The sequence below is a fragment of the Lutra lutra genome, chromosome 10 (assembly GCF_902655055.1).
Source record: "Lutra lutra chromosome 10, mLutLut1.2, whole genome shotgun sequence".
Taxonomy (NCBI): Eukaryota; Metazoa; Chordata; class Mammalia; order Carnivora; family Mustelidae; genus Lutra; species Lutra lutra.
Window position 1 is genome coordinate 103,347,451 of NC_062287.1, and position 14,543 is coordinate 103,361,993.

At 40.8% G+C, this 14,543-nt stretch overlaps 1 protein-coding gene and 1 non-coding gene across 2 annotated transcripts; both read right to left on the minus strand.

Moving 5' to 3' along the window:
* Positions 1-4,774: 4,774 nt before the first annotated feature.
* LOC125080238 (U6 spliceosomal RNA) lies at positions 4,775-4,877 on the minus strand. Its single transcript, XR_007121267.1, has one exon. It is a non-coding gene; the product is annotated as a U6 spliceosomal RNA (small nuclear RNA).
* Positions 4,878-11,345: 6,468 nt separating this feature from the next.
* On the minus strand, positions 11,346-12,275 carry LOC125110293 (olfactory receptor 10V1). Its single transcript, XM_047747408.1, has one exon. It carries the CDS (start codon positions 12,273-12,275, stop codon positions 11,346-11,348), a length of 930 nt encoding a protein of 309 aa, XP_047603364.1.
* Between the last annotated feature and the right edge of the window lie 2,268 nt (positions 12,276-14,543).

The window sequence follows — 14,543 nt, forward strand, 5'->3', positions numbered from 1 at the left end:
ACAACTCATTTTTAAGACTGCACAATTTTATATTCTTTTTCCTCTTTCTCATGTGTTACAGAGCCATGATTGATTATTTTTATCTTAATTATTTTACTCCCCAGATTCTTGATACCTTGGAAAAATAAATGTACTTTCTTTCCTAATGATAAACAACATTATTAGCTCCTCATGGCAGCCCAAATGTCAGCCTTGCTCTCTCTCTGGTGCTCCTTTCCAGTTCTTATCCTAGGAAACTCTAGCTCATCTCCTCGTATGCTCCAGTACCACATCTGTGAGGGCTTGGTCAGTCACCCCAGGCTGCAATCCACTCCCTACCATGGCTCTCACAGCCCTTTATTCATATTTCACTCTTAGCCGTCATTGCATCAAATCATGGTGATTTGTTAACATGTTTGTTATTCCTTCTAGACCATGAGCTACTTAGAGAGAAGAGCATCTTTAGGTCTTCCATCTTTAGGTCTCAGGATCTCATCTAATATCTGATGTTGGGTGTGGGATGAAGTTAGAAGAGAGATGGGAGGCACTCAGTGCCTGAATTCTTGATGTAATTTTTGATCTACATCTATTCTCTGAATTGGATATATGTTTAAAAGACCAAGCCAAGGGGTGCCTGAAATGCTCAGTCAGTTAAGTGTCTGTCTTTGGCTCAGGTCATGATCTCTGGGTCCTGGGATTGGCCCCACTCGGGCACTTGGCTCAGCAGGGTGTATGCTTCTTACTCTCCCTCTGCCTCTCCCCCTGCTCATGTTCTCTGTCTCTCTCTGTATCAAAGGAATAAATAAAATCTTAAAAAAAAAAGGCCAAGCCAAGAAACGGAAGTCCTGTGATCATTATTCATTTATTTGCTTGCTTTCTATCTCCTGCATTGGTCCATTCCCTCATTTCTTTCATCTTTCTTCTCTTCTCATCTGTAGTAAGTAAAAATATTCACAGTCTAAAAAATAAAGCAAAGAGTTATAACTTATTCATGATTATAGGCAGGTATAAATATGTAACAATAAAAATTTAAATGAGGGAGCATAGAAAAATCTCCCATACAATACAATTCCAAATAATTTATGTAGATATTCTCCCCTCAGTTGGTGGAGCATGACTCCCTACTCTGTAAGTATGGGCTAAATATGTTGACTTCCTTCAAAAGAAGATGATGTGGAAAGGGAGAAAAGAGAATAAGTTTACACTGGAGAAACCTGACAAACACTGCCTCTGCAACGTGATCAAAGTCAACATCAACAATGAAGTCATGTTTATAGTATGTACCCTTGATATAAGGTGATGAGAATGACAGTTTACCTCTGCATCTTCCAGAAACCTGTAAACTCCTTGTCTAAGCATCAGACAAATTCAATTTGAAGGACATTCTACAAAACACCTCACCAGGACATCTCAAACTACTACAGTTATCAAAAATAAGGAAAGTCTCGGGGCGCCTGGGTGGCTCAGTGGGTGGAAGCCTCTGCCTTCGGCTCAGGTCATGATCTCAGGGTCCTGGGATCGAGCCCCGCATTGGGCTCTCTGCTCAGCAGGGAGCTTGCTTCCCTTCCTCTCTCTCTGCCTGCCTCTCTGCCTACTTGTGATCTCTGTCTGTCAAATAGATAATAAAATCTTTAAAAAAAAATAAGGAAAGTCTAAGAAACTCACAGCCCAGAAGGACCTAAAGAGACATGATGACTGAATGTAGTATGATATCTTTGATGGGATCCTTGAACAGAAAAAGGACATTAGGTAAAAAATAAGGTAATCTGAATAAAGTAAGAGCTTTAGTGAGTAATAACATGTTGAGGTTGGTGAATTAGTTATGACAAATGTACTATAGTCATATTAACCATTAGAGAACTTGAGTGCAGTGTACACATAGTGTACAGACATTCAGTCTTAGCTAAAGTAGATATTCCCCGCTCTGTTACTTCCTATTGCGTCACCATGGTTACTGCCTTCACAGCAACTATTATTGTCTATCATGTTCACTTTTATTTGTTTACTGTCTGCCTCTCCCATTAGATTGTAAACTTTGCAAAGGCAAAGGGCTTCTCTGTTCAGTCTGTTACATTCCCACTATGTTGGAATTTGCTACACATAGTAGATATTCAATAAATACCTGTTGAATGAATGAAGGAAGGATTTATTGGGAATAGTTGTTACCAACTTGAAGGATCACTGCAACTGGAACAGAACAAACTCATTACTTTATGTTATAAATAAACACATTTCATACTTTTTAAAAAAGAGTGGTAGTAGGGAAAGTACCTTAGATCTGATCTAGGCTCAATTTCTCCCTCCCTCTCTCTCTACCTCTTGTCTTCCTCCCTCCCTCCATCCCTTCTACCCTTCCTTCCTTCCTTCCTTCCTCTCTCTCTTCTTTCTTTCTTTCACAATTAAAAAGAAAAATTTCCCTAAGCATCCTGTAAAGGATACCCTGGAGTTTCTTCTTGGAAGGTGTGTAAATAAGGTTGCCAACATCCATTTGTTGTTCAGGCTGGGAAGTTCCTCACTTCATTTCCTGAGTCAACTGGAAGAAATACATATTATCACGGATGTGTACCATAGGAGACTCAAACTTTCTCCATTGAGATGTTGTCACTGAAGCAGAAGCACCTAGCTACTAAGCGTAAAGAAAGTCTCTGTGCATAGCTGGGTCCTCCCTGCTTCCTGGGATCACTGAAAGCAGGGATATGACACAGAGGCTGGAAAACCTGAAAGTCATAAAGGTATAGTTGGATGGTAGACTCTGGGTATAGTGTGTCATCCTACATGTATCATGAAGAGCAGTGGTGGACAACTAAGAAGGACAGTACTTTATATGGTCCATGTTAGTCTCTAAAGTACTTCTGTGCTCTGATTGATGGGTTCAATTTCTTCCATTAGATTATTTAATCTGTAGTTCTTTGGGTGATTTTTTTGACGTCCACCTTTTCAGTATGGCAAGTTTTGTGAGATATTCGAAGACATGAGATATTAGGCATGGTGACTGCCATCAATGAGGTCAGCATCTGGCTTGGGAGACAAAATACAATGGCATGAAATGTGAGTAATGTCCAATGCAAGACTGTCCCTCAAAAGGGATGTTATCATGGGGAAGGTAAGAAAAGTCACACAGTGCTTTGCAATAGAGGCAAAAACTGAGCCAGCCCTGAATGCATGGCTGTAAATTAATGATTCATAAATTAATTCAGTATTTTTGAGATCTTTAGGCATCAAGGTAACAGGGATAGTTTCTTCCTTCAGAGAGTTCACAGCGTCCTTGAGGGAGATAAATAAGGGCAGGTGTTACAGATGCTCTGATGGAGTTATACACAAGGTACCGAGGTAACACGGGGGATGCTGTGGTCACTTGTCCTGGTGTGGGGGTGGGGTGGATGGTCAGGAAAGGCTATTTAGATGAAGTGTTGCTGAGCTGAATAGCTCAATAAAAAATACATCTATTTAAATAGATGTATTTAAAAAATACATCTATTTTTACATTTTCTATGTAATAGAAAAGAATGGTGGTATATCACTTGGGTTTTTTTGTTTTTGTTTTTAAAGATTTTATTTATTTATTTGATAGACAGAGATCACAAGTAGGCAGAGAAGCAGGCAGAGAGATAGGAGGAAGCAGGCTCCCTGCTGAGCAGAGAGCCTGATTCGGGGCTCGATTCCAGGACCCTGGGATCATGACCTGAGCTGAAGGCAGAGGCTTTCACCCACTGAGCCACCCAGGCGCCCCTATCACTTAGGTTTTAACCATCCTCCTGATTTTAAATAGGAAAGATGGTATTCAGTGAAATAGGTGCTTTTCAAATCCTGGAAAGGATGGAGAAGCAGGACTAGGCTGGGACTCTAGGAGAACAGCACAGAACCGATCACAAGAGGAACAGCCACATTCATCCATGAGAGTCTGGGAATCAAAGAGTCACCACTGATGGGATTTTCGGTTCAGAGCCACACCTCATCTGCTAGACTCCCAGCAGTAAATAGGTGCCTCATACTTCACGCACCTCTTTCTGTAGGTTACTCAGTTTTAATTCATGCCTTGAGGGAGTGCATCTGATTGGTGGAAACTAAATACATCCTGCATTGCTAGGGAATCTGGGAGTTTGTAGATTTTTAGGTCCTCAAGAAGGACCTAAAGCACAGGAAAACTCACCAGATGGTGGATGAAACAGATTGTGGGCACACCTGGTTGCCAAATTCTCTGTGAGCTGCACACTGACCTCTAATGGCAAAGCCCTGGTACCCTGATGAGGAGGTCTGTCTAACCGGACTGGCAAATTAAAGGCCAGAAAGCCCACACCAATCAAACACATGGAAAAGTTTCAAGACTGCAGTTTATAATTAACACACACACAGATACACAAACCCATAGCCAGTTACCTGCTGTTCTCAAGGCTATCGTGCTCATGTCTTTTTATTTTTTTTACATATTTATTTTTTATTGAGATATAGTTGACATATAACATCATATTAGTTTCGGGTATATGACATAGTGATTTGATATTTGTATATATTGCAAAATGATCATCACAACAAGTCTAGTTAGTATCTGTTACCACAGTTACAGTTTTTTTTTCTTGTGGTGAGAACTTTTAAGATCTCCTCTCTTAGCGACTATAAAATGTACAATACAATATTGTTAACTATAAGTCCTATGACCTAGGACTTATTTATTTCATAACTGGAAGTTTGTACCTTTTGAACCCCTTCACCCTTTTTGCCCATCCGCCCCCCCATCCCCTACCTCTGGCAACCATGAATTTGTTCTCTGCATCTATGAGTTTGGGCTTTTGTTTTTAAAAATATCGAATGCTTCATGAATTTGCACATCATCCTTGTGCAGGTATCATGCTAATCTCAGTATCATTCTAGTTTTAGTACCTGTGCTGTGATGTGAACACTCATTTCTTTTCAAATAATGAGAAAGTCATATACCACATCTGACTTTCAAAAGACCTCAGAATGAAATCATTTTTGGGAGAGTGTGTTTCCCAAGTCAGAGGCCCACAGACCCCAGCACTCAGACTTTCTGTCCTACTTGGGAGAAGACAAGGGTACCTACTATCCCACTGGGTCATGCCCATGTTGTTCATTTCACTTGCTAATTGAGAAGCAGCTAAAAATCTATTCCCATGGGGTAAAAGCACCACAGAAGCCTGTCCAAGGCGAAGAGGAATGGCCTGAGCTTTGGAAGTGAACAGAACACAGGAGAATTAATGAATCAAAGTCAATGCTCACAGATATCTTAGATATTAACAGTTTTAATCTTCTTATTTTCTAGATATTGGGATGTGGGCTTGAAGGATGAAAGTGACTTTCCCAGCTTACTGTTCCTAGAAATCATGTCTCCATGTCTCTGAATCTCAGTCCCATGATGCGCCTTCCAGAAAAGCGTGGTAGATGCTCTGATGTCCTGTCCACTCTCCGTTGCCTGTTACAGTAATCCATAATTCCTCCCATCTTTCACACCCCCACAGGTTCTTCAGACATCCTGCTTTCCTCTGTCAGCCCTATCCCCATGTCCTGATGGGGATTGGTGTTCCTAGTGTCTTCTGACTCACCATTTTTTTTTTTTTAAAGATTTTATATATCTGAGAGAGAAAGAGAAAGAGAGAGAGCACAGCAGGGGGAGAAGCAGAAGGAGAGGGAAAAGCAGGCTCCCTGCTGAGCAGGGAGCCCAATTGGGATCTCCATCCCAGGATCCCAGGATCATGACCTGAAGTGAAGGCAGACACTTAACTGACTGAGCCACCAAGGTGCCCCTCACCTTTTCTTCATTATCCTCTTTCCTCTCCTTCTAAACACTGCTATACTGTAAAAGGATGAAATAAACATGAGAGTCTTTTGGGGATTTTCTTCTGGGTGTAATTGCAGAGTATGCCTGTCCTTTTGGCTCTTTATTTTTGGAATAAAGAGGAACAGGATCAATAACATCCACTCTGCAGCAAGTGAAAGTTACAAATTCTCAAAATTTTTCTATGAATGATGGCAGTTTAAAAATACCCTTGCTAAAATTGGGTTAAATATATCAAAGTATATGATCTTTTAATATGCAGTAATAGTAGCTACCCACTTCCTTCAGATGGATATTTTATAGTTCCCATTTGTATTTTTTTATTATCTGTAAGTCTTAGGGAACATTGGGCTTACAGATATAGAATCAAGTAAGGCATTAATAAATGACTAGTAGCAATAAATGTTTCAAAAAAGTTTTTAATAAGAATATACATTTATCAGTAACATTAAAAAATTCTGAAAACCAGAAAAAAATTATCTCCAAAGGAAGTCCTGTTTAATTCCACAGATATTTATGGAGTACCACCACCGCCAAAGGAACAGTGAAGTATACAAATGGTAGAAAAAGGGTAGAACACAATCCCTTTATACAAAGAACATACAATTTTTATGAGCAGCAAGACACTCTTCCTAGATGTAATTTATCTCCTGATAATAAATCAGGTGAGTCTAATAAATGTTAGCCGTGGCACTAGATGCTGGGAATTCAAGGATAAATTGCATATTCTCCACTCCCAAGGCACTCACAACGACTGAAATTTTTTCCATTCAGATGAAGACATAAATTTATAAACTACCAGTGGGTTTCAAAACAATAAGACAGCCATCTCAGTGCAAGTCCCTAGTAAAATTGTGGAAACACGTGATTGAACAGATAATTTATAGGCATTTTGGAAAGCCTGGTGATTACTAAGAAGAGCCCAAATGAAGTGACCCAAGATAAATCATGCCAAACGCACTTTATTTTTAAGATTTATTTATTTATTTGACAGACAGAGATCACAAGCAGGCAGAGAGGCAGGCAGAGAGAAAGAAGGGGGGGAAGCAGGCTCCCCACTGAGCAGAGAGCCCATTGTGGGGCTCGATCCCAGGACCCCGGGGACCATGACCTGAGCTGAAGGCAGATGCTTTAACCCACTGAGCCACCCAGGTGCCCCACACTTTACTTTTAAAATAAAGCTTTTCAATGGTTAGATTTATATCACTATGGTAGTGTATTTTGATCATATGAGAAGATCTGATAGACTTTCCATGGTATTCTTGGAGAGATGGTTTATTACAGATTGGATGGTGAATTTTTTTAAAAAAAGATTTTATTTATTTATTTGACAGAAATCACAAGTAGGCAGAGAGAGGGAGAAGCAGGCTCCCTGCTGAGCAGAGAGCCCAATGCAGGGCTCGATCCCAGGACCCTGAGATCATGACCTGAGCTGAAGGCAGAGGCCTAACCCTCTGAGCCACCCAGGCACCCTGAATTGGTTATTTTTTGATGCAAAATATACCATTTCAACCTTAATGACTTACAATATCTATCATTTTATTTGTCCATGTTTCTGTGGGTCAGCATTTTAGCTAGTTCAGCTGGGTAGTTCTTTTGCTGGAATCACCAATGTGACTGCATCATCTGATGGATCAGCTGGGGTTGGTCTAGGGAACCTTCTTGATAGCCTATCTCTAGGTGTTATCCTAGCCCCGACTTCATGTGGCAGTCGCTGGGCAGCAAGAGGGGACAGATACCAAAAGAGTAAGTATAAGCTTCTGCTTGCAATATATTTGCTAATGTCTCATTGGCCAAAGCAAGTCACATGACCATGGGGGAAAGGGGCCACACAGAGGCATGGATCCACTGGAGGGGGGGGGTCATAATTGTGACAGTGTACCACCAGTGGTATTTACTGAGCATATTTCTAGCTGGCTGGACAACAATTCCCAAGTAGGAGGACTATAGATGTTCATTTGTATTTTGTTCTGGATATTGGTTAATGATTTGGACAAAGGAAATGAAATATGATTGTAATTTTGATCATGTCATAAAACTATGATGAATAAAATCCTGAAGATGACTGTGGCAGTTTGGATCACTTGGCCCAAACCAATTAAAAAAAAACCCAATATATCAGTGTTAGATGAAAAGTCCTACAGGGGCATCTGGGTGGCTCATTTGTTTAAGTGTCTGACTCTTGATTTCAGCTCAGGTCATTATCTCAGGGTGGTGAGATTGAGCCCCATGTTGGACTGGTGAGCTGGGTGTGAAGCCTGCTTATGATTTTCTCTCTCCCTCTGCTCTTCCACCCCTACCCCCACTTACATGTGCATGCTCTCTCTCAAAAAAAAGTCCTACATATATATTAGTAAAATAAATTGTGATCAGGCAAAATTGAAAGTCAAATGAAATGATATGGAGATTTTATTTGATACCAAATTTATGAGAGGCTAAAATGATCAAGGTGAATTGATAGAAATGTAGTTCATAGGTCATGAAAAGTAACAGTTCCCCAGAACAAGATATTCCCACTGCATTGTGTTTATATCTGGGTGAAAATTTGTAGAAGGATATGGAGCTAGGGAAAGTTAGAAGGTGACTGGTGTGTGAGCATTTAAATATGATCTCTTGGAGAGAAAACTGATGGAATATTTGCTCTAGAGAAAAGAAGACTAAAGACTTAAAGAATATACAAAATCTGTTCTAGTACTTGGAAGAACTGTCAAGGAGAAGAAATCTCCAGAGGGCCAAAATAGGATCAGTGGGAGGAAGTTGCCTGTAGATGGATTTTAGCTCAAACAAGTATGTGGTATTTTGACAACCAGAGTTGTCCAACAAGGAATATGGTGTCTTACAAGTGAATGATCTTTCTCCTTGGAAGCTCAAGCAGAGTCTGGAACACTGAGGTGCTGTAGAAGGGATTCTTGGGGAGTCAAGATTCAACACTTCTTTTCCTATATTTTCATTTGTTAAATTAAATAACATTTTCCTCCATTACTATTACCCTTTTTATCACTAGGGTGCTCTTTAAAAGTCACAAACACTGATTTTGTATCCTGCTACATTACTGAATGGCTGTATGAGTTCTAGTAGTTTGGGTGTGGAGTCTTTTGGGTTTTCCATATAAAGTATCATGTCATCTGTGAAGAGCAAAAGCTTGACTTCTTTGCCAATTTGAATACCTTTTATTTCTTTTTGTTGTCTGGTTGGTGTTGCTAGGACTTCTATTAGTATGTTGAGTACTAGACTAGGACTAGGACTTCTAGTACTATGTTCATAGTGGTGAGAGTGGACATCCTTGTCATTTTCCTGATCTCATCTCAGACAGCCTTCAAATTGAGAATGATATTCACTGTGGGTTTTTCATAGATAGATTTTATGAAGTTGAGGAATGTTCCCTCTATCTCTATACTTTGGAGAGTTTTGATCAGGAATGGATGCTATATTTTGTCAAATGATTTTCCTGCATCAATGAAGAGGACCATGTGGTTCTTCTCTCTTCTCTTATTGATTTGTTCTCTCAAATTGATTGATTTGTGAATGTTGAACAACCTTTGCATCCCAGGGATAAATCCTACCTGGTTGTGGTGGATAATCTTTTTAATGTACTGTGGGATCCTATTAGCTAGGATCTTGTTGAGAATCTTGGCACCCATTTTCATCAAGGATATTGTCTGAAATTCTCTTTTTTGATAAGGCAAAGGAAACAAAAGTGAAAATGAATTTTTGGGACTTCATCAAGATAAAAGGCTTCTGCACAGCAAAGGAAACAGTCAACAAAACAAAGAGGCAACCCATGGAATGGGAGAAGATATTAGCAAATGACCCTACAAACAAAGGTCAATAAAGATCAATAAAGAACTCTTCAAACTCAATAAAGATCAATAAAGAACGCTTCAAACTCAACACCCAAAAAACAGATAATCATGTAAAGAAATAGGCAGAAGACATGAACAGACACTTCTCCAAAGAAGACCTACAGATGACTAACAGACCATCATCGCTAGCCATCAGGGAAATTAAAATCAAAACCACATTGAGATATCACCTTACACCAGTTAGAATGGCCAAAATCAACAGGAGAGGAAACAACAAGTGTTGGAGAGGATGTGAAGAAAGGAAGTGGAGAATGGGGAACCCTCTTACACTGTTGGTGGGAATGCAAGTTGGTGCAGTCACTTTGGAAAACAGTATGGAGATTCCTCAAAAAATTAAAAATAGAGCTACCCTATGACCCTGCAATTGCACTACTGGTTATTTACCCCAAAGATACAGATGTAGTGAAAAGAAGGGCCACATGTGCCCCAATGTTCACAGCAGCAATGGTTACAATCACCAAGCTGTGGAAAAAGCCAAGATGCCCTTCAGTAGATGAATGAATAAAGAAGATGTGGTCCATATACACAATGGAATATTACGCAGCCATCAGAAAGGACAATTACCCAACTTTTGTATCAACGTGGATGGGACTGGATGAGATTATGTTGAGTGAAATAAGTCAAGCAGAGAAAGTCAATTATTCCATGGTTTCACTTGCTTGTGGAGCATAAGGAATAACATGGAGGACATTAGGAGAAGGAAAGGAAAAGTGAGCTGGGGTAAATTGGAAGGGGAGATGAAGCACGAGAGACTGGACTATGAGAAACAAACTGAGGGTTTTGGAGGGAGGGTGGTGGGGGGATGGGTGGGCATGGTGGTGGGGATGGAGCAGGGCACATATTGCATGGAACACTGGGTGTGGTGTATAAACAATGAATCTTAGAACACTGAAAAAAAGATAAAAGTAAATAAAGATGTGGAAAGAAAAGAAAGAAAAAGAAAAAGTCATGAACAGAATCATGAGTTTTCATTTTGGTTAACAAAACAAAAATATGTAAAAAAAAAAGAAGAAAAGAAAAGACAAAGGTCCCCCTTCCTTTGGCCAACTAAAAAGCCTCCTCTCTCTCTCTTTCTCTTGCCATTCAGAGCCTCCTCAGCCAATATTATTGTGTGAAGATAACTTAGTATTTAGATATTTATTTATTTATTATTTATTTTATTTATTTATTTTTTATTTTTTAGAGAGGGAGAGAGAGAGGGAGGGGAGGGGCAGAGATAGAGGGAGAGAATCTTAAGCAGGTTCCATGTTGCAGGCTTAGTCTCATGACCCTGAAACCCTGACCTGAGCCAAAATCAAGAGTCAGATGCTTAACCAATTGAACCACCCAGGTACCTCTAGATTTTTAAATACTTGTGCTGTCATCCTGGATATATCTTTTTTCGTCATTTTTGTTTCCTTTTCTAAAACATGAAGACAATGGTTCTTACTATGGGCTAAGTGAGATAACCCGCAGGAAGTGCCTAGCAGATAGCAGGTGTCCAATAAGTGTTGATGCTTGTTCATCCATGCCCAGGACATCATGCTACCCTCCATGATACAGCTTTATTTCCATTACATAGTAGCATTCATCTCTTCCAGTGATCCTAGAATAGTGAGCCATGCTTCAATTTGCTGAGGACATTCCTGGCTCACATTGTCTCAGCATAGTTATTAATAGCATCCTACTCATTCTCTAACATCCAATTTCAACATGTCATGGGATCATCCTACCTAGAACTTCCTCAGTGCCTTCCTTAGGGCATCTTTCAGTTCCTTGTTCCTTATACTGTAGATCAAGGGGTTTAGAATGGGAGTGATGAAGGTGTAGACCACGGACACCATCCGGCCCATCTCAGGAGAGTAGCTGGAACTGGGGGACAAGTATATAAAGCTGGTGCAGCCATACTGCAGGAGGACCACTAAGATATGAGAGGAGCAGGTGGAGAAGGCTCGGTGGCGCCCTTCTGCTGACCGGATCTGTAGAATGGCTGCCACAATGAAGACATAGGAGATGGAGATTAATGACAGGGGGATGCTTAGGACGATGAAGCTGATGATATACAGGGCAGTCTCATGAATGTGTGTGTCTGCACAGGCCAGGCGCATGACTGCAGGCATGTCACAGTAGAAGTGGTAGATCTCATTGTTGTTGCAGAATGGGAGATGGAAGATTAAAATAGTCAGTGGCAGCGAAAGCAGGAACCCTAGCACCAGGGACCCTACTATCAGCTCCACACACAAGGGCCAGCTCATGATGCAGGTGTATCTTAAAGGGTAACAGATTGCCACGAACCGGTCATAAGCCATGACTGCAAGCAGGACACAATCAGCTCCACCCAAGAAGACGAAGAAAAACATCTGGGTCCCACATCCAGGGATGGAAACAGGAGTTTTGCCCATTGAAAGGAGGTTTGCCAAGGCCAGGGGGGCAATAGCAGATGTATAGAAGATTTCCAGAACTGCCAGGTTAGCCAGGAAGAAGTACATGGGGATGTGGAGGGAGTGGTTGATCTGGACAAGGACCGCAACAGTGGTGTTTCCACTGAGGCTGGTCAGGTACATCACCAGGAAGGCCACAAAAATCCCCATCTGTATCTTAGGGTCAGTGGAGAATGGACGAAAGAAGAACTGTATGTTTGAAGTTTTATTTATTTCTTCCATGGATAGTGTATTTGATCTGGGAAAAGGAAAACTGGCATGCATCTCTAGGCCGCTCCCATGCCATACTATGCATTTGCACTCCCCTGTCATTGTTAGAGCACTTTCTGAGGTACCTCAGCGATTATGTGCACACACTTTCATGTTGGTGCAGATCATGGAACGTTATAATGCACGCGTTTGGCACCCCTCACCTTTCCAACTCTACCCTCAAATACAAAACCTGAGAAATCCTCAGCAGTGGGGATTTGGATGCTCTTTGCTTTGATTTTGGTGCCTAGCACAGTGTCTGATATAGAAAGCTTTCCAACTGGTAGTTGCTGAACGAATTAATGAGTAAAGACAATCTAAAGTTCAAAGTTACAAAATAGGTAAAATAGGGCTTTAATTCATTATGTGAAACTTGAAACAAAAATGTCTTAGGAAACTTTCATTAGATGTATGTTATAACTTAAAGAGAGCCGTGGTCCTGCTACATGGATAATACAGCACAAAACGCAAAACAATTTAGCTCAACACAGAGAGATGTTATTAATGCATCCTGCTTCCTCTCCTTTATCCAATTTGTTTCTAAATACTGATCATTTGTCCAACAAAAATTTCTTATATCTATTTCTTTGGTCCTTTTCCACTGCCCCAGTCCGTCCTATCCATTGTTATCTGATGTCTGGATTCTTTTTTTTTTCTTTTTATTTGACAGACAGAGATCACAAGCAGGCAGAGAGGCAGGCAGAGAGAGGAGGAAGCAGACTCCCTGCTGAGCAGAGAGCCCGATGCGGGGCTCGATCCCAGGACCTCAGGACCATGACCTGAGCCGAAGGCAGAGGCCTAAACCACTGAGCCACCCAGGCGCCCCTGATGTCTGGATTCTTGTGATAACCTCCTATCTCTTCTCCTGTTTCCTTCCTCTTCCATTCATCATCCATCCTGCTCTCCATGATCACATCACCCATCTGCTTCAGTGCCTCTTTTTGCTTACATGACAACCTTTGTGCTCCTCTGCTGATTATTCCAGTTTCTCTTGGACATGACTCTTTGAGGCTAATGCCACTATGGCCCCAATTACCCTGTCATGTACCATATGGTCTACTCAATGGCCTCTTCTCCATCACTTCCCTTCCTGTTTCACATACTTCTGTTCTCCTTCCAGTTAGAAATCTAATCTTCTCTCTTTTGCCCAACTATTAAATTCTTGGTCATGTTCTTCTTTTATAACATCTTCTTAGGCCACTCCAGTTTAAACCTCTCTCTCCTTTTTCTGAAATTCTGCATTGCTCAGTGTTATGATTTTAGTGCTAATACACTGTCTTTTGCTGTATCTATTGGTTCTTTCCCAAATTATATTCTAGGTTCCCTGAGGACAAGGTATCTTACGACAAATGGTCATTTTATTCCATGTTAAGTGTTAGGCATGGTGAAAAATGATTTATGGGCATTTGTTCACTTGTTCCACAAAACTACTTTAGGAAGCCTATACTATTATTACCCATTTTACAGTTGAATACAGGCTCAAAGAGGTTAAGAAATGTTTTGGAGTCACACAGGTAGAAAGTGGGAGAGCCAGGATTTAACACCGTCTTCTTGACCACAGAAGTCTTGTGTTTAATCTTCATACTACACCACTTCCCTCTATACTACTTCAGATTTCCTAAGTGACTTTGTTATTTGATAATATTTCAGCCATTGGTAGAACTCTAGATGGCTTATGGTAAAAAAAGCACCTAAGATATGAGACCAAAAACATTAGATTACATTATTTTCAAACTTGAGAGGCATAATTACAACCTAGATGATTGTTTTATCTAGTAAATTTTGCCCCTAACAATGCAACAAAAAGAATTTCCCTCATTTAAAAAAATTTTTTTTAAAGATTTATTTATTTATTTGAGGGAGAGAGCAAGAGAGCATGAGCAGAAGGGACAGAGGGAGAGGGAGAGAGAATCTTAGCAGACTCCACGCTGAGTGTGGATCCCCATGAGGGGCCCAATCTCATGACATTGAGATCACTACCCTGAAGCTCACAACCTGAGCTGAAACCAAGAGTTGGATGCTTAATTGACTGCACCACCTAGGTGGCCCTCCCTTCTTTCTTTTATAAGGAGCATAGAGAAAGGGTTTGGTTAAAAACCATGATATTTGGGGACGCCTGGGTGGCTCATTGGGTTAAGCCTCTGCCTTCCACTCAGGTCATGATCTCAGGGTCCTGGGATTGACCCCCACATCAGGGTCTCTGCTCAGCAGGGAGCCTTCTTCCCCTACTCTCTCTTCCTG

Coding starts and splice junctions, on each gene's coding strand:
- LOC125110293 (XM_047747408.1), bottom strand. CDS start 12,275: ATGGAAGAAATAAATAAAACTTCAAACATACAGTTCTTCTTTCGTCCA.